The sequence below is a fragment of the Ursus americanus genome, chromosome 34 (assembly GCF_024610735.1).
Source record: "Ursus americanus isolate L20-20 chromosome 34, mUrsAme1.1.p, whole genome shotgun sequence".
Taxonomy (NCBI): Eukaryota; Metazoa; Chordata; class Mammalia; order Carnivora; family Ursidae; genus Ursus; species Ursus americanus.
In genome coordinates this window covers 15676564-15703492 of record NC_142160.1, presented here as the reverse complement: position 1 = coordinate 15703492, position 26929 = coordinate 15676564, and the positions used below count along the sequence as shown (strand labels likewise).

The following is a 26929-nucleotide window of genomic DNA, read 5'->3' as shown; positions in this document are numbered from 1 at the left end:
GGTATATTATTTTGAGTCAAACTAATATGTGCATAATATTTAAAACATCTGATGGTACTAAAAGGCTATTAAAACAACAGTAGTTCTCTGCCCTGCTAATCACAAAAGCCAAGTATTTTTGACATTTTTTGATTGTATTGACATTTATAAATCTCCATATTTTAAAATAACAAGTTATATTGCTATTTTCTGATTCATTCATTTTAGAGACCTCTCAACATTTCTGTCTGTGGTCCTGTCCTCACTGCTACAATCTGGACTGGTTGCCTGCTGTTCCTGATTTTGGGCTGTCATGCTGGGATCTACCTTCATCATATTGGAGATTCCCTTTGCCTCTCTCTGGTGTTAGAGCACCTGTTTTCTGTATCCCGTGTCGTCTTCTTCCCTGGTTTACTCCTTTATTTCGATGGGGTACATCCTTCAGTAACTTTCTGAGAAAGGGAACATGGAAGATAAACATTTTGAGAACTTATATGTTCGGATATATTTTAATTAGAGATCAGAACTAATTTTCTTGGAAAATTTTGAATGCTTAGCTGCTAGCTTTCAATGCTGCTATTGGGAAGTAAAAATATTTCTGTTTTCTGATCCTTTGTTTGGGACTATTTATTTTTTCTCTCTGGAAGTTCAAACAAATATCTTTCCAGTATTTTGAGATTTCAGAATGCAGTGTGCTATTGTGAGTCTTTATATCCATATGCTGGGCACATGCTTTCAACTTAACAATCCTGGGTTTCCATGCGGAGGAATTTCCTTCCTGTTTTCTCTGTTCTCTTTCTGGAATTCATAGCATTTAAATGTTGGACCTAAGGACTGCTCCTCTAATCTTATCTTTTTCCTTTTATCTTCCATATTTTTCCTCTGGTAGATTTCTTCAACTTTAATATTCATGCCTTATGTGGAGCTTTTGTTTCTGCTAGCATACTATTAATTTCTATGAGCAAATTTGTTGTCTTTTTTTTTTTTTAAGCATCCTGAATCTAATATCCTATTTCACTGAGGATATTAATGATAGTTCTTTCAAAGTTTTCTTCTTCCTGCATTGTCTGATTCTTACTGATTGATTTTTTATGGTGTGTTTCTTCTGGGCTTTTTATTTAAGAGTGGAGGAGAGAAAGCTTTTTAGAAATTCTGAGCCTGTAAGTGAAGCTTAACTGTAGGCTTGAGCTTCACAGAGCAGTGATCTAGCCTCCATTTGTCGGGGGGACCTGAAATGACAGCATATTCCTGCCTTTTCTCTTAGTCCCTTTATAGAAAAGAATCCTCCAATCCCCTGCCTGGATAAGGTAAAACCTTGAGGCTGGTATTAATGGAAGTCAAATGGGGGAGATGATTGGGAAGGTCTCAACATTAGGGATTCAGTATGTGTGTATTGATTTCATCCTGGAGCTGCCAGAATTCTGTGGCATAGATTTGTTTGGTTCTTGGCTTTTTCTAGTTTCAGTTTCTGGGGACTTTCACCTTCTGGGTTTCTGGGGACTGCTAAATTGATTACCACTTGACCATCGGCTTTCCAGCTTCCAAAATGTGACATGCTGGACCCCCTTGTTCTTGTGGATTCATTTTCTTAATTCTCTCTATATCTCTTATTTATTTCTACCTTCTGAAGGCTGGTGCACTGGAACAAGCAATGTTAGATGCTTTAGTGATGGATCGAGTGGATTTTGTGAAGCTCTTAATAGAATATGGAGTGAACCTCCATCGCTTTCTTACCATCCCCCGACTGGAGGAGCTCTATAACACTGTGAGTATTGGAACATTCCATCATTCGCCTCCCTTAAGATTCATTTATAAATTAGCTTAAGATTTAGCTTAAGCTAAATATTGAGTGCTCCAGTCTCCTTGAATATTGACATACAAAGATATCTTAGAGAGAGACAGATTTCTCAACCAGAGGACAAACATTCTTACCAAATCCATCTTATCCTATGGTCATTTCTGCATTTCTTATTTCAATTAATTACACAGAATAGGAACATAAACTAAGTTAAGAAAACACAACAGTAAGACCATAATTAAAGCCAATGATGTGAATGAGAACAGATTGCTTTTATTGAATTGTTGGAAGCATCTCGACGTACAGCCACTGTTAAAATTCTGTTCCTGCAACTTTCCTATGCAAACCCTTTATTGAAACCAGACCAGCTTACTCATTGTAAAAACACCTGTTGCATCTTACCCTTTCTTCAAAGCCCTCTTCAAGCCCCTTTTGAATACTCCAGTTAACGGTGATCTGTTCCTATGGTACACATTTTTTGCAGCCCTTTTCAAGCACACATCTTCATAGTTGTTTTTTCATGTAAGTCTCCCCCCTTCAATTAGACTGTAAAAACTATGAAGAAAGCACTTGCATTCTGCACTGACTCCCTCGAAAGCTGGATTGAACATGGGAATGTCCAATAAGTGATTGTTGATGGAATGTAATTGTGTGATGGGGTTTGTAATAGTGTAGTTTATATATGTTAAGGGATAGTTATAAATTACTTAAAATTTATTTTTGTCTCTTGAAAAAATAAAGTTAAATTTTTACTACCTACACATATATATCTTTTTTTTTTTTTACATCTTACTTTGAAAAATATTTCAATCTAATTATATCTTCTCTTAGGAAATAACTTATAGTTAATTGGGATAAGTTTCATTACTGAAAATGTTGAAGAAAATGTTCAGTATTCTGGGTTCTTTACGCATTCTAAAATAAAATATTTCCCACCTAGCACATGGTAATTAAAAAGAATAATTTTTTCTTTTCTTCTTTATTACAGAAACAAGGACCTACTAATATGCTCTTGCATCATCTTGTCCGAGATGTAAAACAGGTAACCTACTTATGAATGTGTGCGAATTTCTTTGTGTATTGTCTTAGCTTTGTGATTGAGGTGTTGCCAGATATTGCTTTGTAAAATGTAGATTTGGATTTTCTAGCGAGTTACCTACCCTCTTTGACTGGGACTTTAACAATTTCATCACCAAACAACACTCTTAAGTTTTTTTCCTTGCAATTTATTTTATGTTTTTAAAGATTTGATCCACCAAGTAAGTGGCATTAACTAATAATTATTTTCTCTTATAAAATATGAATCAGAGACATGTAAAACTTTCAGTCGAACTTTACCGCAACATGATACAACAGTATTTCCGATGATGATAATACTTGCTAAAAATAAAGAAATCTCCTTGTCCTGTCATGTTTATTGGAGGACTAATATATGATTTTCATTGTTTTGTTATTGTTTTGACTATGAGTGATGGCTTGGGGACCCTACCCTCTTTTGTAAGTCTAAGCGTTGTTCAGAAAGCCAGGATGAATCCCACTACTCTATACCCTTGCTCATATTTTGCTCATGGTGTTTTCACTGAACTTTGAGTTAAATCAGACTTAAAATACAATCATCTTCTATTAGTTACCAAACCTTTAACAGTCTCTTATGCTTTAATTCTTTCTCTTTCAATCACCAAGAACTTTTATTCACATCTGCAGAAAATTAGGAGAGACTTTTTTTTGTCCCCATGATTAAACTCCATCCATGGTACAGTTTAAAAGTACTTCCTTGTTTCTCGGGAGTCTGGTATCTTGATGGGTAGAGTGTGGGCTTTCTGGCTACATGGTGGGAGAGCCAGAGTAAAAGGACTGCAGAGTAAGACATTTAGTTGGCAAATTAGAAGTAAGCAAAAGTGTCCATGCTGATGCAAATTTAGTTTGCATGATTTATGCTAGATCAAGATGATTTTCCTTAGATTATTTCCTTGAACTTTGATTCCTTTACAGTAAACTGAAGAAAAAGGAGTGGAATGGGTTAAATATGCTTTTAACTAGTAGCAAGTAAGAGCATTAGTTTTTGTATTCCTTGAAAAGAAGTAAATTATGTATGTAGTTATATTATTCATATATGAATCAATGTAATAGACTCAGTAGGTGAAGGGGATTATGAGGTATAAACTTCCAGTTAGACAATAAATTAGTCATGGGCATGTAATGCATAGCATAGGGAATATAGCCAATAGTATTGTAATAACTTTGTATGGCAACGGATGGTAACTAGACTTATGGGGATCATCTCATAATGTATAAAAATATTAAGTCACTATGGTATGCATCTGAAACTAATAGGATATTGTATGTCAATTATACTTTAATGAAAAAATGTACCGTGAATGGCAGTTGAGAAGTGACAGTTATGAAGAGGTAGTAAGGTGAGTTTTAAGTGGTCAAAGTTATCTTCATTTAGACTAAGACCCATGTTTTTGGAAATCTGCTTAGCCCTCTTGCCAGCCATAACATTTGTTTTGGCACAGCCTCATATTTTGATATCTTATTTTGTTCTGCCATTCCCTGTTCCTTATTTCTATTCTACTTCCTTCCATATTCTCATTTTGTGTATGATGTAGTCAACACAGTCCAAAGTGCTATAGCCATTTGGATAGAGAGACGGAAGATCTAAGCCAGTGTTACTTTTGGATCACATACGTTCAGTATCTCGAAGGGGAGGAAGAAATTTTCCTCAGGCCAAGGTTCTTCCAGCTAGCCTAAGAATTAAATTTTACATGAGACAGATTAACAGGAGAAGTTTTATTGTGTGCACACAGAGGCCCAAAGATGAAATTGAGACCTCAAGAAATGACCAAGGCAGGCAATTTTTATACTTTTCAGACAAAGAGACAATAAATCTGTAAAGAGTTGACAAGACAAAACTTAATTTTGGAAGCTTCAATTAGTAAGGAATTCTAAACAGAATTTCGGCTGAGATAGTAAATTAGTAAAAAGTAACAAGGGTCACTCATACAGCCTTCTCTACTCTAAATTTCCCATCTCTGCTGATAAGGATGTCTCTTTACCTCCTGGGGCAGGGAGGTTACCTTTCGCATGGGGGAGTTATTTCCTGCTTTCGGGGAACAGAGGAGGGTCTGAGTGTCCTTCTTGTAAAGGCAGTCTGTTAAGTAACTTTTATTTAAAATAATCAACATGGCACATTTTGGCAATATCCTCCAGTGATTTTACTTCTGTTATAGCAGTTACATAATTTCCAGTTAAAAACAGTCTTTTATATTATATTTAAGTGTGTTTTATTATAAAGTGTATGTATGCATGAGAGAGAGAAAAAAGAGAGTTGAATGAGCAAATACAAGCACACACTTGATGTCTGTGAAATTAAAAACACATTAAGGCTAGATTTGTTCTTCCATCTGAACAAGCAGACTGTATCAGTGGCTGGTCACATTAATCGATCAGTTTGTAAAGATGATTGAAAAGTATGAGTCTGCCTCTTTGCAGTTGATTGAGTTATGTTCTGACAGATGGCAAAGGAGACACAATGGGAACTGAAAGTTACAATGCGTTACATGATTTTGTTTCAGCATGCCCTTCTCTCAGGCTACAGAGTAACACTGATCGACATCGGATTGGTAATCGAATACCTCATTGGTGGAGCGTATCGCAGCAGCTACACTAGAAAAAGTTTCCGAGCCCTTTACAACAACCTCTACAGAAAACATAAGGTACCACACGTGATAAGTACCGTCCTAAAATATGGGATAACTAGGAGTTAGATTTTTAGAAAAATGGCTTAGGGAGTTCAGATGGGAATAGCTTCTAAAACGGACATTTGTATTTATTGACATTCATTGAGTCTCTGCCCCGTGTAAATTACAGGGCTGGCTTAGGATGAACATAAAGACCAGGAGTTTAGAAGCTCTCTGAGAAAACAGATTTATGAATAGCTAGCCATTGGATGGAACAGGATACAACGTGTACTATATTGACATCGAAGTAATGTCTTGAGAAGGATTTGAGGGAGAGATGACCAGTTCTACTCTTTTCTTTTGAAGATGTAGGAGGCAAAGCCTAATGGGCTTCCATCCATAAACTCACAGTAGTCCGTAACCTGGAGATGACAAACTTGGCACAGGTGTGTAGGGGTTACATTGGAAAATACATGCAGAGTGTACTATGTAAAAATACGCATTGTACATATTTTATTTTCCTTCAAGATTTTGAAAGTCTAGAAATGTAAAGTCAGAGTTGCTGCCTGGTTGATTAGCAGAGAAAAAATTGCTTGTTTCTTAAATCACCACTACCAACCAGTAAACGGAAGAGAGCTTTTCATCTTAGAGGATAATGGAAGTGTTAGAAAAGGGAGTTTGGGGCATTGGCGTTGAGAGAAGGGCAGGGACAGTGAAAGGCACGGTGCTATGGACATCACTGACAGTGACAAGGAGGCCTTTGTTGCCAGCAACATGCTAGAAGGCTGTGAAGGATGAGACCGGAAAGGTGGTTTGGGATGGGATCACAGGAAGAGTCCAGAATATCAAGCCACTTTGACTTTCATTTATAAAGAACCAAGTGAAGTGAAAGCCCAACTTGTCTTTAAGAAATAAAAGAACAAACCAAAAAGAAACTCCAATGTCACAGAGAAAATGATCTTCATTGGGATTTCAAAGGCATGGTGATGCACTTGAGGTATCAGCTTCTTCACTTAAACCAAATACAGCTTTGCTGTGAGGTTACCTGGGACAGGTATGAGGACCGACCGTGCCCTTGGGGTCGCCCAGGGGGGAATTTGCTAGGCAAGTACCTCCAGTGCTTTTTTTCTTTTGAAATGGTGTGAAATTCCTACACATTTCTCTGGCTTGTTTTCTAGTGAAGAAGTAGAGTTTATTAGTAAAGTCTCATAGTAAGTTAGATCATAGAGTTACAAATACTTGGTTTGGAGTCGGAGAGATTTGGGATGGAGTGTTAGTTTTGCTCATCAGTAGTTGTGAAATCTTGAATGAGAAGCTTAACCTCTCTGTCACTTTCCTTATCTATAAAATGTGAGTAATAACATATCTCTTTCATAAATTTGTCGAAAGGGTTAAATAAAATCATATCTGAAAAACCCATATTCCTGGTACGTAGAGGGCACAGAGTAACTGCTAATAATAGTCATTACGATCACTATTGATGATGCTATTAATTCTGTATTACAACAATCATAATAATTTGAGTATTATTTTTTAGAAGTCTGGACCCCATCACTCCTTTGTCTAATTTATATCCATAAAACGCAAACTAAAATAAATGAGTAAATAAAGTAGCTCGGGCAGCACTGACGTGGCCTCCAGGCACTGCATTTGCCGCTGAGCCCTGTAGGGTGGGTTCAGAAAGGGGCCAGGCCTCAGATGTGCAGCGGGCAGCACTTCTGTGAGGCAGTGCGCGAGGCAGGGAAAGCACTGTGAGAAGTCCTCCGCTAACCTTTCTGTGTCTCTGGATAGTATGCCTTCAGAAATCTTGCGAAGATCTTTTCCCACTTGGATGCCGGGACCCTGATGTGTGCTGGATGTGTGAATAGGCTCTTTCATCATCTGGCCAATGACCTTTTTATTTGGATCAGAATCTCTTCAACTGCCTTTTCACCTAAAAGATCTAATTGGAAAGTTATTTCAGCAGAGAAGACCGCTGTATCTATGAACTTACTATCAGTCAAGGGTAAAGAACATGGGTATTGGAAGAAAGAATCTATCACAGAACAAAGAGCATCTGCAAAAACAGCACTAGCTCAGGTTCTTAAACCTGTCAACCCTTACACAGGCCTTCCAGTTCAAACCTAAGAGGCCCTCAGAATATCTGGGTTAGGTCGGGTGATTATATTGAAAGAAAAAACTGGAAAAGAATACATCATGGAGTGCATTGACCTTTCCATAAATGATTCATCAGTGACGATTATGTGGTATGGCCAGAATTTGCCACAGCTAGCCACATTGTCAACTTTAGATTTGTGTGGTATGACACTAGTTTTTATGAACCAGTCTCAAACCCCCTCCAAAAATGGGCCTCAGTGGCATTCTTTAGTTGCAAAGTACAACCTGAGTAACTTAACTGAGTCCACCATGATGGCTGGGACAGACTCATTCGGATCTTCTGCTTATACCCAGGCCTCCTGGTGGGGCTGTGGAAGAGGGAGGAAGAACTGGCTTTTGTTACAGCAGATCTTCATTTCCGTCACTTTGTGGAAAAGAGCACATTAGGCTCGACCACTGTCCCCTATGAGCTATGTCCTCACACCCCCTTTTGGATGACAACCCGGAGTATGGACTGCATGGCTACCAACTCCATGCTGATATGCACAGCAGTGGAATTTTCTACCTGCGTGGCATATTTCTCAATCTCTTTACCAAGAAAGGATACATTGAAAATGGATATGTGAAGCTTATTGTTGTAAGTTTTAAAAATAACACAGAACACCTACCAATAATAACACAGAACACCTACCTCTTATTGGAAAAGATGGCCTCTCTTGGGGAACTGATATTTTCTATGGCTGTATAAAGAGTTGTTCTATAATGGCCATAACTCTTTTGGGTAATATGGGAAACCCTTTTGGTGTTTCAGTTTCCTGGTTTGTACGAGATTTCTGGGTCCTCTGATGGTCCTAATTTCTTGGGACAGGTTTACTATGTTGACTATGTGGACACAGAAGAAAAAGATGTGCATGATGCTGGTGTGGATTAAAGAGACAGAGTACTTCGTTGTCAGCCTGGCCCTTTACCTGAGGAGAGCAAAAACAAGCCACTGGTTTGGGGCAGCATACTAAGTGTTAGCAGGAGGTGGCAAATTATTCTTGCTGTTTGTTTATTTTGGACTAACCAGTTTTGTTCTTGGTGTTGGAAGCTGAAATAAAGCAGTAGTCTGTTTGATGCCTTCTTATTTCAAAAAATAAAGTAGCTGAAAACCAATGGTTTGTATCATCCGTTTTTATATCAGCCCCTTTAAGAATGCTTCTCAAAGTTTCTCACTGATGAAGCTTCATGGTGATACGCAATACATTATGTCGTCATTGGGCCTAATCACTGGAATTCCAGTGGTGATGCATAACATCTGGAGAAGTTCCATACCTTTCTAACTTAACCTTGGAGTTGTGAATGGGAACTTTTTCCTATCAGAACTGTGAATCTTTATTGCCTATTCTGAACTTGTTCCAGGTATAGAAAATCCATTGATTTTTAATGGGATTCCCACATAGAGAAGGAATGCAGATATATAATAGGGAACAAAAGAGCACGTTCTCTAGGATGTTAGGAAATAACAGTGTGCTTAATAAGGAGGAGATCGTGAGAGGCTTTTTTTTGGTGAGTAATTAAATACTAATCATGGGCTGGAGGCAGAACCTTTGGATACTTGGTAGGACGCAATATTGTATTTTGTTTTCATTACTGTCTAGAAATGAAATGTTAATTGTTACCATGATAATCTTCTTTTCCCTTTCTGTTTTATTTTAAAAATAACACCTGCCAGCGAGTGACCAGTTTTGCTCAAAGCCTTTCCCATCCCCCTCTCCACCGAAGACGCCCCTCAGGAAATAGAAAGGAATCTGCAGAAAGCACACTGCATTCCCAGTTCATTAGAACTGCCCAGCCTTACAAATTCAAGGTACCGCTTATTTCTTTTTAGACATGAAAATAAAATTGTTCTTGCAGGCTAGACCATCTCTTCATTTCACGTTGGAGAAGGGAGCTACAAATAGGCCAGTTGCAAGGACCATAAACAGATGGGTGCAAGTCAACAGCATAACAACAATTGAGCAATGTGAACAATGTTGTTAATCCACCGCTCCCCGCATTACCTCAGTCCCACTTTCCTTTGGGGATGAATCCTTTGCTCAAGAGTTTCTATATAAATGGTTCCTCTGTTGGCTGAAAGAGATTTGCTTTCCACAGCTCCTAGGATGAAAGGATATTTTATAAAATTACCCTCGATCACCATCAATGAATACAAATTTCCTTTTATTTATAGAAATAGAGGAAATGTATAATTTTCTCTCTTATCCCCTTTTATTAAAAAGAATAATTATCAAATCCTGTTATTTACCAGGCATTATGTTGGGTGCTGGGTTGAATTTGGGATGCAGGTGGGTGGAGAAGGCATAACAATGACTGAGAAATGACCCTCTCCCCCCAAAATAATAACCATATTGCTGTATGATGAATACTGAAATAGAAATACATACATAGTGTTATATAAGAACATGGGGATTAGGGAGTGACATTTGAGATGAGCTGTAAAGGGTTAGTTTATCTGGTAGAGAATAGTATTGCATCATTACCTATTACTATTACTAGGGGAATATAATCAGAATAAAGGAAAGGAAACTTAAAACCAATCAGTTTGGATGCATGAATACTAGTGACATTTTTCTAAGGGAAAGATGATGAATTTATTTATAAAGTGAAGTTAGAGTTTTTTTTATAGTTCTCATTTATCCGATACGTTATATCAACCCATTTCCTTGAGACATTGAAAATTGTCATGTAGTTACTGGTCTATCCCAAAGGAATGGTGTTTTACGTTGTGCTGAATGAACACGAGGTATCTCAGCTTGTGGACCCTGGATCTATCAGACACAACAAGAAATAGATAACCTAGCAGACCAAAATTTTGGTTTCTGGTTTATAAAGTTGTATTATTATTTCCATCTCTTTTCAGACATTTAAAAATTACTTAGTACACCGGATATATTTTGTTAGGTCAAATATCATGCATTTGACTCTTTGGGAATCTGTTCCTATTTTATTTTCCAACAGGAAAAGTCTGTAGTCCTTCATAAATCAAGGAAGAAGTCAAAAGAAGAACAAAGTATATCCGATGACCCGGAGTCTACTGGCTTTATTTACCCTTACAATGACCTGCTGGTTTGGGCTGTGCTAATGAAAAGACAGAAGATGGCCATGTTCTTCTGGCAGCATGGAGAGGAGGCCACGGTCAAGGCAGTGATTGCCTATAAACTCTACCGAGCCATGGCCCATGAGGCGAAGGAGAGCAACATGATGGATGATGCCTCAGAAGAGCTGAAAAATTACTCAAAGTAGGAGTTCTCTCTTCACCTCATACTAAGCATCGACAGTTCTTAGAATGGTTAGACACTTTTATCTCCCTCGCCTTAGAACTTGTAAGATGCGTGGGCTTGTTGCCCAGCATTTCCTGGGCTCTCCTATAAATAAGGGTCTTTAGGTATTTCAAGGCACTTTATGAGATAAAGGGAAGAGAGGCGGCCCTCCAGGCAGGAGACCTGACTTCTGGTCCTCATCCAGCTAGTTACTGACTGGGCAACTCCGCTGGCCAGATTTGGGCACTCTAGTTTCTTCACACAGAAGGTTCAGTTAATGATTTTGAAAGTCCCTTCCAACTCTCAAGCTCTTTGACACTAAATTAAATGTAAACTTGTTTACTTTTAGTACCTCTTGGGGAAACAAATAAATGTATTAGGTACCAAAGAACCAGAGCATGATGCCAGAAGGTAGAAAAGTTGGAAATGGTTTTTTGACTTAAGTCATCTATGTATTTTCTAGAAAATTTTAAAAAATTTTAAAAAGGTGGCCCCACGATTTCCCTTATTTCCTTATTCAGTATTGGACAGTCTTTTCTGTCAAAAAATTCTTTATTTGGTCTTGTCAGGGAGCCCCAAACCAAGCTATATGTACTCTGTTCTGTGGTGTGGACAGGCTTCTCCCCATGGGTAGATAGCTCAGCTGCTCCTGGTATCAACCAGAGTCTGTACCCTGCAGTGTAAACCCTCCTGCAAAGGGAGAACGTCCATTTCCTGAGCAGCAACCATTTTGAAATAGCTTCTGCAGTCTGAGGTTATTATGTTGCTGTTCATTCTTTTGTATTGCTCTTTCCCGAGTTGCATAGCTAGTCTTTTAGCTCGTCTTTTTAAATGTTTCTGGGACTCTGACCTGCATTTGTTTTTGCCACTCACCGCTGTGTCATCACAGACAGTTCGGCCAGCTTGCCCTGGATGTGCTGGAGAAGGCATTCAAGCAGAATGAAAGAATGGCCATGAAACTGTTGACCTATGAACTCAAGAACTGGAGCAATTCTACCTGTCTGAAACTGGCCGCGTCTGGAAGATTGCGGCCCTTCGTTTCACATACTTGCACCCAAATGCTACTGACAGACATGTGGACTGGGCGCCTGAAAATGAGGAAGAACTCTTGGTTAAAGGTACACTGAGTTACAGAGAACAAACTGGTGGTTGCCAGAGGGGAGGGAGTTGGAGGTTGGGCAAAATGGGTGAAGGGGAGTGGGAGACACAGCCTTCCAGTGATGGAATGAGTAAGTCACAGGGATGAAAGGTAGCGCATAGGGAATAGAGTCAATGGTATTGTGATTGTGTTGTATGGAGACAGGTGGTAGTGGCCATGAGCACAGCATAACATACAGAGGCGTCAAATCGCTATTCTGTATGCTAGAAACGAATGTAACCTTGTGTGCCAACTATACTTCAATTTAAAAAAAAAGTATATTTACTTGCTTTCTAGAATTTAATATTTGTTTACTCTGAAGGTCTATACACTTGAGTTCGTTTTTCCTTTGTTCTGGAAGAATCTATTCGGGAAAACCAGTTAGTATCTTTGGTTCTCATGGATGAGCTGGGATCTTCCCAGTGGAACCTCTGACGACGACCTTATCTCCCACTGCCACAGTTTCAGAAATGGGGCTGATTATACCAGCTCTGTCCATCAAAAGGTATTCTCTTGTGCAGGTGCTTAGAAGTTAAAAGCAGATACAAGCATATACAAGATTTCATTCTTAGTAAACTCCATGGCCTCTGATAATTATAACAGAGGTAAATGAGCCTTTTTAGTGAAAAAATTTTCAGCTTAGGAATATTAACCAATAATACACTAAATAAAATTAGCAATTTATGTTCTGTTCATCCAATATGATGTTTGAGGGAATAGATGCTCATTTTATAAAGCTGCCGTGAAACATGTATTTCCAGGTTCTTCTATCCATTACAGTTTGGCTTCACCTCTCATCTTGAATTATCAAGCGTAATTTAGTTAATTATTAAAGACATTTAAGTTTTGACATCAGACCTAAGCCTAAAGCTTTAGGTTATGGTCGAGCTTATGAAGTACATCTGCTGATAAAACTGAATAAAAGGGGATAAAGCACGAGCATTAAGAGCGATGTAAGATGATATATTTTAATTTTACTTTTTCTACCATTCTTAAAAATGTGTGTCCCAGATAGAGTGACTTTCTTAAAATTTTTTTTTTTGCTGGACACACTATAGAAAACACAAACAAGACATACTATGCAAAATATATAAAAGAACTTGCACATTCGAAATCCAGGAGTAAGATTGCAAAAATAAGAGAAATGTGAATCAAAAATTATTTCACATAGATTCCTCTTTAAAAAATACTGAAGAAGTAACAATTATTTCTAGAAGAAGTTCTCCTTTGATCTATTTTGATTTCAGCCTTGGAAATGATGAAACAGAGATGTGAATGGGTCTACCTCTAGCTACACCATCCCTGACAATAACTCTTTTTAAATGTGTGGAGAACAGGATGGGGTATAGATGGCTAGAAGTTTGAGCAATAATTTTCCCCACGACTGTTTTCTGTACAGTCATGGGGAAAATTATACCATTTTGCTATTCATATGCCTTATACCAATAAAGAGACCTAAATGAAGCGAGACGGGATGTTTTGCGCTAAAATGTCGTGAGTCAACAACGAAGGCTGAATCAGCTGCTTAAAATCTCTGAGCTGCTGGACATTGCTTGCCTAGATCCTATTTCATCAGTGCTCGGCTTATAAGTTTTAGGAAAATGTTTGCAAATAATTGTAAGATGTCCTGGTTAAACTAATTCCAAGTGGATGAAGACCAGAGGAAAACTTTGTAGGGTCTTGTGGAAGAGAAAACTCACTTAAGTACATTTAGTGTGATAGGCTCCAGCAGATCCCTTGGGAATGGGATACTGACGTCATTGAATACTATATCATGAGCTAGTCGTTCTGCGATGGACAAAGGCAACAGAATGTGAAGCCTTTGCAGGGAGATGGTTAGGAAGCAATGTTATCATTGTGCCTGGTCACCATGATGTTTCCCGACTTGGAGATTGCATGTATTTTGGGTTCTACATCTGAAGAGAAAGCATATACTATGTACACAAACAAAACCATGTCAGAACTGGGTAAGTCCAGAAAAACTTCATAGGAGATCAGGCTTTAAAACAAAACAAGGGGCACCTGGGTGGGTCAGTTGTTAAGCATCAGCTCAGGTCATGATCTCAGGATCCTGGGATTGAGCCCCATATAGGACTCCCTGCTTAGTGGGAAGTCTGCTTCTTCCTCTCCCTCTGCCCCTCTGCCAGCTTGTACTCTCTCTCTCTCTCTCTCAAATAAATTAATAAAATCTAAAAAAATAAAATAAAAAAATAAAACAAAAGATAATTTCAGCAATGAAAGTTGACAAGGATATGACTTCAGTTTATTTACTCATGAACATCCCAGAATACTAAGGCCTAATTTAGCTTGAAAGAGGTAGTATTCAACAAGTTGATTTTTACGACATTTAGTAAATCTCCTAAACTGTTTACTCTGAGAGGCCATACAAGTTGAACATAAAAATTATTTTGAACAGCATATAAATAAATTCATGAATGATAATAACATAATGAAAAAAGTATAGGTCTATACCTTCCTTGGGGTTTCTTGGCAAGGAAAAGTGATATTTTTGTAGAATGTGAGATGACTCTAACAGAAGGTGACACTTGGTATGTTTTTATATTCTTGATTTTATAATATGAATAAATTTTAATGTGTTTTATGGGATAATAACTACTTAATGTCTTTAAAGAATTATGAAAGCCATATACTCATGTTCATTGAAAAATAATACTTCTCACTGCGCTGCCCCTAGGGATAAATAATAACTGTGATGTATACAGATTTTTAAACCTTTAAATGCATATATGTGTATGCACATATCTTTTCTAATTTTTAATTTTCTTTTTTGTACAATAATGGGATCACACTATATATATTATTATGTAACTTGCTTTTATACATTTAACAGTATAACTTGGGTATCTTTTCATTATACTAAAAAGTGTTTTCATCTTTTTAACGATTGCATAATATTCCACGGTTAGCTTGTCCCACACCAGCCATCCCTCTATAGATAGATATTTAGGTTGACAGATTTTTCGCTATTACGCATAACCCTGCGATGCTCGTCCCTATACACATATGCTTGCATTTATGACTATTTCTGGAGGAGACACTGCTAGATTTGGAATTGAGTCAAAAAGTATGTATAGAATCAGGGTATCAACTGAATTAGGGATAGGTCTGGTGCTTCATGTACATTAAAATCTTCATTTTGTGATTTGACTAGTACTTGTGCCATGTGTTGTAATCCTTACCACTTATTTTGCTTTCTTTTAAAGATCATCATAAGTATTCTTTTTCCACCCACCATTTTGTCACTGGAATTTAAAAGCCGAGCGGAGATGTCACATGTTCCCCAGTCCCAGGACTTCCAGTTTGCATGGTATTATGGCGACCAGAACCCCAGCACAAAGGAAAGTACTTATATGGTTAGTACGACATCATGGTGCACTCGGTTTTCATGGTTTTGACTGCACGCAAACATACACATGCACAGACTTTGTTAAACAATCATTTAGTGACCTTCATCATATTATCTGTGACCAGGCATAGCATGTATGATGTATCTAATTAACCCCCATATATGATTAAGCAAAATATCCCATTTCTTTGGGAAAGAACGTCTTAATTATATCTTGACAGATGCTTAACCTTTCATTTTCCTTTGTAACTAGTAGAATAAATAGAGTTACTATTTCTCCAAAGTTACAGTGAGGAGGGGCGCCTGGGTGGCTCAGTCGATGAAGCGTCAGACTCTTGATTTCAACTCAAGTCATGATCTCAGGGCTGTGAGATCAGCCCTGCATCAGGCCCCGCGCTGGGCATGGAGCCTGTTTAAGATTCTCTCTCTCCCTCAGCACCTCCCCCACCTCTCTCCTTCTCTAAAAAAAAAAGAAAAAAAGAAAGAAAAAAGAAAAAAAAGAAAGTTATAATGAAGATGCCTCATATCCTTAAAAATATTTGAAAAGGTTCAGGTTTAGATTTTGCATTATCTTCACTTTTCCACTCCATGATGTTTTTTTTTTTTTTTATTTGTTACATCCAGTGACCAAATAATTTTACTTGAGTTCCTGGATGTATATGTTTTCCTGGGTAATTTGAGCTACTGCTTTTGCAAGCTGTCTTCACTGGAGAGTCTCTGGGATGCTGTCTGCGCGTGTATTTTTTGCTTTTTATGTCTCAGCTTGGATCATTAGTTATAAACTTATTACTGTAGGTGCACTGAATGTCTTCCCTGGTATTTAATACTTTAATGAGGCATCTTTAGCTAGCATCTTATTGGATATGCTTCCGTGCTTGTGAAGTATTTGTTACAATATTTAAAAATGCACTCAATAAGTATTCAATGAAAAATAAGTAATTATAAGTAATTATAAGTAATTATAATTAGTTTGTATGGCTGACATCTGTTGTGATTGGGTGAGCATCCATTCTGATTGGTTAATGCCTCTATCAGATCAGTTGTTAAAGACTTTGACTATCGTGCCTGCCTGGGAATATATGTATTCCCCCCCTCTCTCTTCTCCCCCTTCCTTCCATCCTCGCTTTACTAAGCCTGATGGTTCTCTCTGGGGTTCTCAGAATACGAGATGGCAGGAACATTCTAATCTCTGTGAAATGTATGAGCAGTTATCTTACAAAGCTGGGCTAATCAAGTTGTTACAATTGTGATTGTACTGGCTAAGTGATATGGTTCATAAGCTTAGACCATTTCAAAAAATTGTTTAAGGAAAGATAAGAAATGTAGTGTTGACTTAACACCTTTAGAAATAAAATGAAGTCTTCATATGTGAGATATTTTGTTTGATTTTGCTTATTTATGTGTTCGAATTTAGTTTGTTGAAATGAACAATGGGGAAAGTTGCTTACCTACATACCTACCTACCTACCTACCTACCTACCTACCTATTTGTCTGTCTATCTATAAACAAATATGTAAATACGTTGGCAGTTGGTAGCGAATAGTACTTTGCAAGTGGATGTAACTTTGCTTTTGGCTCCTACAAGTTTCATGGAAAGATAAGCTCTCACAAATTCTTAAGGCATTATAGATGGCTGGAACATTCCACTAAGTAGTTGTTCTTAAAGGGAAACTCTTAGAGAAGGAATTCCTTCCTTAAATGGCAATTAACGTGCTTTTAACGTTAAAAAATATAGTAAGTTCTCACAGTTCCCTGAAAAATTAAACTTTGGCTCTAATGTAGTGGTCCTGTTTATGACATTGCCCACCTGGATGGCTTGGACATGGCCATATTGATTTATTAATCCATTGAATATTTACTGGCCCCCGTCCATGTGCCAGACAAGATGCGATGTTCTGGGAACACTGCAGTAAGAAGGCAGATGTGGCCCCTGGCGCCATGGAGCTTATAATCAGAATATCCACGATACCTCAGCATTATTCAATTTAAAACATTTATTAAAAACTGTCTCAAACCTGCTCTGTTATGAATGGGTTATAATCATAGTAACAATGTTCTTTTGTCTTTGAATTTAACTGGAGCAATAGTTTTTGATTACCTGCTCTGTGTTTGGAACGTTGCTTAGCAGAGAGTAGGGGCGGAGTCAGCATTCGATGGGATGTGGAAAATTTCACAATGCTGATTACATATCATGTGCTTGATTAGTTGAGGAACACAATTTGTGTTATACATTTTGGGAGAAAAGTGAAGACAGGTGAGACATAGATGTTCTTCTAACAGGTCTTTGTGCTTTGTGCTTGCATTTTATCAATTTTACGGACAATTCAAGCAACACTTGATTTATTTCTTGACTTGTAAAAACTTACCAGTCTTGTGGGTGTGACACTAGGGAGATATGTTTTGTGGATAGGTTGAAGAAATGTACTCATGTACTAGTCTAAGAAACATCAGAGAACATTCCTTTCCTTTCATTTAATATTTTTTCAGATCACACAAGTAATGCATTTCCTGTTTAAAAATTAGAACCACACAGAGCTCTATAAAGTAGGGTAACATCTCTTTGGCTTCTCTTTTACCATCCCTAAGTTCCCTCTTCCCAGAAGCAACAGGGCTACGAGTGATTTTTTTCTTTTCATTTTTCCTCCCTCCCTGCACCACCCCCCCCTTAAAGGCTCTTTTCTGTGCACACCTGTGTAGTCCGTCACACAACCACTTGTCTGCCGCACAGATTCTTACTGCTCATCACTTACAAGGGCTAACCTCTTTGGACTGACACATGCATTTTGAGAAACTGATGGAAGATTTGATGCTTTCCCTAGGAAAATACATGTACAACACAAATACTTGCATATTGTCACAGGGGGTTCGAGGAACTCTAGAAGCTCCGAGAGTCCATGAGCTTCAGGCAAAGCAGCTCTACTATCAAAGCCAGAATTCTAAAACTAATGCCGTGCCCCGACTTGCCCAGGAATTGGAAACTATATCACTGACGGGTGTCCATTTTGTCCTCCTCTATTATGAAAATAATTGTATTATCTGTTAATAATTTCTTGGGGATTTTATGATATTTTTAGGTTTTAAAATACTGATCAAGGAGACTAAGCAGAACAGGAACAGGGACCATTTTTAAATCCTTGGAACTATTCTTAGTTTGACTAGGTTTCATTATTTGGAGACTTAGCTTGCATTTCAGAGATATCCTGTGCTCCTTCCTTAAAAGTCAAAGATTTATACAATACACACAGTTTTCTTTCCTTCCAAGACTAAGATTATAATTTGGCAAGTGGGTGCCTAATTAATTCCTAACATATTTATTATATTCGTATATATAATGTATATTTTGGATGTTTGCAAATGTTAGCGTTTTACTTAAGGCTCTGACAATGAATAATCGTTTATTTTGCAGAAAAACTGTGACTTGGAAAGAGGCCCCGATGAGAAACTAGATGAAAATCAGCACTTCGGTCAAAAGAGCGATCCCCAAAGCCTTCCATGGACCAGGAAAATCTATGAGTTCTACAATGCTCCAATTGTCAAGTTTTGGTTTTATACGGTTGGTCTCATTGCAACAGTTAAATACAGTCTTCATGCTGGCCAGTAGTCAATGATGATTTTGATAACGATCTGCCTGGCTTGCCAACTCATGATAAAATGTAGAAATGCAGTGAGAAAAAAAAAAAAAGAATGACAAAGGGAGTAGGAAAGAAGATTGGAGGGAGGTGAGGAAAGGTTCAAGCAGATCTCTCCTACTATGGGAGTGAAAGAACAAGCATTTTCTTCTTTCCTGAGTGCTTCCTGTTAGCTCTGCTGCGACTAAGCACTTGAAACTTTGTGGAACGAGCAATTAATGACAGTGGTTGTAGAATTAAGTGATGGGGGTGGAATCTTTTCTCATCTTGGGCAAAGAAATCAGCAGTTGAATTGATTTTTTATTTGTTAGGAATAATGTGTAACGTAAAAAAAAAAAAGCCAAGTGTTTGCTTTTTGTCTTCAATAACATATGATTATAAATATATAGAGGACAATAAAATTTTATTTTATTTTCCCCTCTCTGACCCCCCCACCATTTGGAGGACAATAAAATTATAGAAGTTAAATTTATGAACAGATATTACATCTGATATTGATCATAGTGATACAGAGAAATCATGACCTGCACTTTAAATGTAATGAGTGCTTTTCACATTTATTTTTCTAATGCTTATATATACTTTAAATTGCTCATGGCCAAGATTGTGTATTTCTAAAATATTTGAAGTATGATTACAAAAGGATATTTATCTAAATGTGTTATATTCCAAAATATTTACTTGCCCATCCAAACATTTATTGCATATACTTATTAAATAATTGCATAGCTCTGTTTTCAAAAATTAAATCTTCCTTGAAATGATGAGGTTTCACCATGTTTGTGAATATGCAACAAAATATCCCAAAGGCTCTGATTGTAGCTCTGCGAGATTTTAACTGTAGTCACATCATTGGGGAAAAAAGTATTTCTGTCCTTAGAAATTTCGAGCTGATGAACTCTTATTTTTCTTAAAAGATTTATTTATTTATTTGAGAGAGAGAGAAAGAACATGCAAGCCGGGGAAGGGGCAGAGGGAGATATTGTCCAAACAGACTCCTGCCGAGCGGGGAGCCTGATGCAGACTCGATCTCACGACCCTGAGACCCCGCACAGGGACCTGCACTGAATCCAAGAGTCGGATGCTTAGCTGACTGGACCACTCAGACACCCGTAGCTGACGAACTCTTCGAGACAGGAGTAAAGCTCAGAAAATAGAATAACAACAACGAAGAGTTAACAAATGCAACCAATTAGCCAGCCGGGTCTGCCCGCCACAATGGACAACGTTAGCAGTGAGCACAGGCGTTTTTGTCTTGGCAATCACATTGCTACATTATGATGTGTGTGCTTTACTGAAGCATTGTCTTGTTACAAATGTGATGGTGAAGAAGCAAAAATGTAAACATGTTTGGCTCTTTTCTTAACATAGGAAGGAAATCGAGTGTCAGGAGCAATATTGCCAGTAACTATGGTGGCTTAGTATCTGGTCACCATGAAGTCAATGACAAAAATGAAAAAAAAAAAAGGATTGTTTGATAGAACAGATTTATTTAATTATGTGTCTAAGTGGTCATCACACATGCTTAGACTTTGAGGCATAAACCTAGAAAAATATAGAATTAATAGAATTTACCTTAACTTTCTTGTATGCTTTTCTACCAGGCTCTTTATCCCAGGGGCAGCAATACCCATCGTGCCTGCCCCAAACACTGCCTGTTGGATTTTTCATCCCGGCTGTGTAGTTAAAAGTGGTTTTAGCCATGTTCTACGTAGAACTGAATTGAGAGGGTAACATACCAAACTTAGGTAGAGCTCAAAAAGATCTGAGAAATAGGGATTCAGGTTAAAATAATATGGTTCACCTCCTTGAGAATGAACAGACACACACACACACACACACACACACACTTCTCTTTATTGATCTGGGGCTTTGATGTATCTGTTGATCAGTGAACCCCATGCACTTGTCATTTTTAAAGAACTTCACTGTCTCCTGCATTGTTGGTTTTTATGGGAATTGGTAAAGCCTTTCTGGAGGACAATTGAATAATATGAATCATGGTTTTGAGTGTATGCCCAACAATTGTACTTCCGTGAATGTATCTTAAGAAAATAAGGACTTTAGATAAGATTGCAAAGCTATTGATCACGATGTATGTATGTGGTGTGTGGTTACTGTGTCTTAATTCTTTGAAGATATTGGAAATCTAGGTTTAATATAAACATTTAGTAATTAAACATGCATTTCTTGAATGTCCACCATGTGTTAGGCTGAGTGCTGAGTGCTAAAGATACAAATGTCAACAGTCTTTTAATTAGAAGGACTCACAGTTGGACAATACTTTCCCACTAACCAGTATGTTTTAATCAACATAAAATAAAGCTCCCAGAAAGGGCACCTGGGTGGCTCAGTCGGTTGGACATCTGCCTTCGGCTCAGGTCATGAGCCCAGGATCCTGGGATCGAGCCCTGAGTCGTGCTCCCTGTTCTGCTCCTCCTCCCTCTGGTGCTCTCTCTCGGGCTCTCTCTCTCAAATGAAAAAAATAAAATAAAATCTTTAAAAAAAAACCCAACTCCCAGCAGAAGTAAATGTCACAATTTATTACATTTGAAAATAGGCACCTACTGATACTGCTCATTGGTGCACTTGAGACACACGTTTTCTATGCTTAGATGGAGGGGACAGTGTGTGATTCTGTCTTGGCTTGTTGGCATGCTGGCGTGCGCAGGGTTCTGGAAATTCTGGTCAGGAGCCAACAAGATGAGACGGTTCCCCCTTCCATGCATTTGGAAACAGTGACCTTCATTCCTTCCATTAAATCCTGGAATAGAAAACTGCAGATTCTTGTGCTTTCCTTGAAATCAGGTTATCCATAATTGGAGGGTGGTCCCAGTTATATTTCCATGTTATGACATGGAAGTCCCTGTGTGTGTCTCTGCTTGGCTGTTTGTGTCTGCTTGGCATTCTCCGTTACGACTCTCACTCATGTCCGGGCAATGCGTGTCCCCCTCGCAGATGGCATACTTGGCATTCCTCATGCTGTTCACTTACACTGTGTTGGTGGAAATGCAGCCCCAGCCCAGCGTGCAAGAGTGGCTTGTGATCATTTATATCTTCACCAATGCCATTGAGAAAGTCAGGGAGGTGAGTCGTGCCTCTACCTTTGTCTTCTACACCCCTGCGAAGAGGTGTTGCGGGTTCGCAGTGAACATGGACGGACGGGTCAAGGGTGGGGATGAGACAGGCAATGCTGATCCTAATTTGCTTGCTACAGGAAGGGGATTTAGGGGAAGATCTCTGATCTCAACCCTTACTCCTTGCCCAAGACTTAACTGGTGCTGCGCTTTGAAAGCAGTTGTTTTTGAAGATGTCCTAGTGTGTCTATCAGTCTGAGAGTGATGCTGCCTAATTGTTGTTAGACTTTCCAACTATTTGATTTCCCAGAAGGTTTTTTTTTTTTTTTTTTTTAATGAGATTGATCTTTGTAGCCTACCATTGCTTGCGTACTGTCAGTTCCATTTCACACTAGGCACAGAAGTGGCCAAAGTTGTGCAATAGATAAAGAACTCATTTATAGCTTTTGAATTATTTTACTGAACACCTTTGAAAATTCAAGCTGCAAAGCCCTGAGGCAGGTAGTCCAAAAAACAAAATAAAACAGAATCTTTATTTTTAGTTTTGCCAACAAGTCACTTAAAAAAAAAGAATTAGCATCCGCGCCGTTGTAACTGCAGTCAGTTACGTACTGTACAGTTACGACTTTGTTTTACGTTTCAATGTGTATGTGTCTCAGTGTGTAGGTATCTCTGTGTCTGTGCATTTATATGCACTTGGTTTGTCCTACAGCTAATACGACCGACATTATACACTAAGTAAATGTATTCTTAGTAATTATACCTGTATCACCTGCTAGTTACTATTGCAGAGTCTATAGAAAACAACTCAGGAGAAAAACATGATCTGAATTCCACCATTTTTTTTTTTATGCTTCAGGGGAAGAAAGTTAATTATTTTACATTTGAATTTGTCTGATACTCTGTTGCAGGGGTAATTTCTTTAATGGTGACTTCTAATATAGCCTTCTTAGTAATTTCTCAACAACTCACTAAGTAGCAGTAGCAGGACTAGATTGCAAGATTCCTTGGTTTCATACCAGTCTCCTCTGCACCTGGCTATCCCTCACAATAGTAGAATTGTAGGTATATAGATGGCTGTAATATTGAGTTTTAAAATGTCTTTCTGGTCCCCTGTGTTACCTTAGGATTTATGAAAGCTAGGAAAAACTTCTTTTTTTTTTTTAAACTTCTGTTGTTTTTTTTTTTTTTTTCAAATAGCTGGTTCATACTAGTAATGACATTAAAGCGCACTTGTAGAATTGTTTTAATAATTCATTTTCCAGGGATCACTGAAGTCTCTAAAATATCCAAGTGATCTAAGGTTTGGTGGGATTCAAATTACTCTTTAAGGAGCAGCTGACGGACGGAAGAACATTATTATGAGGCTCTTGGGTTATACCCCATTCTTTAAATTTCCCTCTTTCTTCTTTTAGGTCTGTATTTCAGAACCTGGAAAGTTTACTCAAAAGGTGAAGGTATGGATTAGCGAGTACTGGAATGTAATAGAAACTGTGGCTATCGGCCTATTTTCAGTTGGTTTCGGCCTTCGGTGGGGCGACCCTCCTTTGCACACAGCGGGAAGACTAATCTACTGCATAGACATCATATTCTGGTTCTCACGGCTCCTGGACTTCTTCGCTGTGAATCAACACGTAGGTCCGTATGTGACCATGATTGCAAAAATGGTGAGTACAGTCTGCTTGTATATTCGGGGGTCCTTCGTAATGGTTCTACTTACATTCATGGTTCGCATTCAACAGTTTTTTTTTTTTTTAAAGATTTTATTTATTTATTTGACAGAGAGAAACAGCCAGCTAGAGAGGGAACACAAGCAGGGAGAGTGGGAGAGGAAGAAGCAGGCTCCCAGTGGAGGAGCCTGATGTGGGGCTCGATCCCATAACGCCGGGATCACGCCCTGAGCTGAAGGCAGACGCTTAACCACTGTGCCACCCAGGCGCCCCCACATTCAACAGTTTTAACTTTAAGAATTATTTATAGAAGCACACACATCCAGCTCATTTCATCTCTGCTTTCCTTATAACCACAAACTCATATTTAGCAAACGTCCTTGGAGAGCATATTGGGTGGTTGATTTGGATACTCTCCTTATTAGCTTTTTGGGTAGGGGCCAGATAGTATGATTGAATCAAATTTGTCTCGCATCATAGTAATCCTCGTGGGTGAGATTTGTGTGAGGCTATCACCAGTAATATTTTCTGCTAAAGTATCAATTTCTCTTTTTATCTCCTCACCCCTGGCCAACTCTTAAATAGTCCATATTATGGGCCACACCCTGTTCTAAGTACTTTGTACCTATTAACTCATTTAATCTTCAAAATGACTTTATGAGATAGGTACTATTATTATCTACATTTTACATATAAGGAAATGGAGATTAAGGAGATCTCCCAAGGGCGTAAGCAGGGGAGTCAGGATTCAAATCTGGACTGCCCGGCTCTGTCGTCTGAGCCTGCTGTGCTGTCGGGTTAGCCTTCTCCAAGGGGCCTTGTACAGGGCCTGAGACCCACCCTTTAGGAAGTATAACACTCCCAGATCATCTTTGGCTCTTCCTTCTGGAATTCTCACTGGCAGGGAAGGGGCAAGTTCTGGAGAAAGAAGGGTAGTGTGAAAACAAAGGAGAACAGAAAAGGGAGAGCCTCCAGGACTCCAAAGACAGATTTTTCTTTCTTTATACTTTTAGACCAGCAATGTTTTCTCTAGTCTTGGTGACATCGGTATTTGTCAGATAGGCTGTACTGAGGTAACGAATATATCTTAGTGACTTAGCACAAGTTTATTTCTCCCTAATGCAAAGTTTAATGAGTGTTCATGGGGGCTGACCTCTACCTTATAACTCAAGGGATCCGGAACCTTCCATCTTGTGACAGAACCATGTCAGCATGTGGCTCCCACGGTCTCCTATGGTGGGGAATGAGAAGGATGGAGAAAGTCTGACAGCTTTCAACTGTTCTGGGCAGGAAGTAAAATAACTTCCCGTCACTCCACAGGCCATCAGCTAGAATCAGTCATAATAGTGCCAGCTTTGTGGAAGGCAGGCTAAGAAATGCACAGGAGCTCATGGAATACCCGTGGCATGCTTGTCTCTGCCACAGTGAACAAACGGGTTGAGTTGATGTACTTTTAGTAAGTGAAATGAACCTGACCTGATCAAGTTCTCAGACTCTCATCAACTCCCGGAGACAATCCTAGGCACCAGCACTCATTTGACTAATTTGAGTACACCCTATTGTTTTGTTTAAGCACAAATTCTTTACCCTCAGCACAGTTACGTTTTTCCATAGACCACGTGGACATGAAACATATGTGCAGAGAGAAGGAGACGATTTAGCCAGAGGAAGCCCAGCTCTCCATGGCCTGGGTCATTGTGCTCAATGACCAGAGAGTCTTCTTGTTGCGAGCTATCATCGTGAATGCTGCTAGCGTTTGATTTGTCCTAAATTTCAAATCTGTGGTAAATTCTGGTTGTGCCTTTGCTATTTTGCAGACGGCAAACATGTTCTACATTGTGACCCTGATGGCCATAGTCCTGCTAAGCTTCGGGGTGGCGCGCAAGGCCATCCTTTCACCAAAGCAGCTTCCATCGTGGAGCCTTGCTCGAGACATTGTGTTTGAGCCATACTGGATGATTTATGGAGAAGTCTATGCTGCAGATATAGATGGTGCGTAGGGGATTTTGCCATCATGCCAAAATCGAACCCTTGCAGATAGAGTTGTACTCTATCTACAAAAAAAAAAAAAAAAAAAAATCTGAAAAATATTCATCTGGGTCATAAAGATGTCAAAAAATTGTGGTACTCTGCAAAGTTAATGTGCTAAATATTTGTGTTGAGCCATAGGGCTGTGATTCACCTTATCTCTCATTCTTTTAAATTCTTTATTTGTAGTTTGTGAAAGCCGTCCGTCTTGCCCTCCTGGTTCTTTTCTTACTCCGTTCCTCCAAGCTGTCTACCTCTTCGTGCAGTATATCATCATGGTGAACCTGTTGATTGCTTTTTTCAAGTAGGTTATTTTAATTAAATGTGGTAATTTTGTTTCAGTCGAAATCAAAGTTACATCAAGATGATCTCACATCAAAATCTATTTTGAGTAGAGTCTCATATTTTGAATATGTAACCTTTGGTTCTTGTGTGTTTCATCCCCCCCCCCTTTCCACTATAGTTTTAACACGTGGTTTGAAACCTCTGGTAGGAAGGGAGCAGAGCACGAGAAAAGAGGAAAAAAACAATAAATGGAGAGAAAGTAATAAAAGCAGAATGAAAGGAGATCATGCACTGCAGTAAAGCAATATGGTGGAGTCATGGAAGAATACCAGTTGCTGAGTTTAAAAGCTGACCGTGGGGTTCTGGATGGCTTTTCTTAACTTGGCTCCAGTGTATCTTATTCTCTGCTTTCTTCTATCTCATTTTTCATTTCTTCTCAATCTGCTTTTCTCAATCATCTCCTTCACTCCAATCTTGTGACATTGGAACGTCCCCTGGGTCCAGACCTTGCTCGTCTCTTATTTACACTTTGGTGATCTTGGTTAGTTTCCTGTAATGTTGACAAATTCCAATTTATCTCTCCAGCCCAAATCTCTTCTTCAAACTCCAGTCTCACGGATCCAACGCCCCCTTTCACCACCAGTTGGATGTGTAATAGAAGTCTAAAATTCTAAACGTCCCAACTCTTGATCTCCTCTCTTCTCTTCCCCAGCATATACTTATTCAACCTGTCATCTTTCCCAAATCTATGGAGAAGACCACAAGTTTCTGTCAAGTCTCCATTTCCCCAGTTGTTGAGATTTGGAGTCATTCTTAATGCCACTTGTATCTGTCCCTCTAAACTGTCAGGAACACCTGTTGACTCTGCCTTCAAA

At 38.6% G+C, this 26929-nt stretch overlaps 1 protein-coding gene and 1 pseudogene across 7 annotated transcripts in view; both read left to right on the top strand.

Annotated features, from left to right (window-relative positions):
- TRPM6 (transient receptor potential cation channel subfamily M member 6) overlaps positions 1–26929 on the top strand; it is a 181359-nt gene that overhangs the window by 97801 nt on the left and 56629 nt on the right. For 6 of the 7 annotated variants that reach the window (XM_045781029.2, XM_087858787.1, XM_045781028.2 and 3 more), the window contains 12 exons: positions 1610–1744; positions 2766–2819; positions 5356–5496; positions 9272–9406; positions 10558–10838; positions 11749–11977; positions 15222–15371; positions 18772–18918; positions 21953–22081; positions 23487–23738; positions 25559–25733; positions 25959–26073. In XM_045781029.2, coding sequence (XP_045636985.1) covers positions 1610–1744; positions 2766–2819; positions 5356–5496; positions 9272–9406; positions 10558–10838; positions 11749–11977; positions 15222–15371; positions 18772–18918; positions 21953–22081; positions 23487–23738; positions 25559–25733; positions 25959–26073 — 1943 coding nt within the window. The remainder of the gene's footprint in view (positions 1–1609; positions 1745–2765; positions 2820–5355; positions 5497–9271; positions 9407–10557; positions 10839–11748; positions 11978–15221; positions 15372–18771; positions 18919–21952; positions 22082–23486; positions 23739–25558; positions 25734–25958; positions 26074–26929) is intronic. The other variant, XM_087858788.1, reaches the window with a different exon arrangement.
- Positions 7132–9265, top strand: LOC123781503 (F-box only protein 15 pseudogene; annotated as a pseudogene).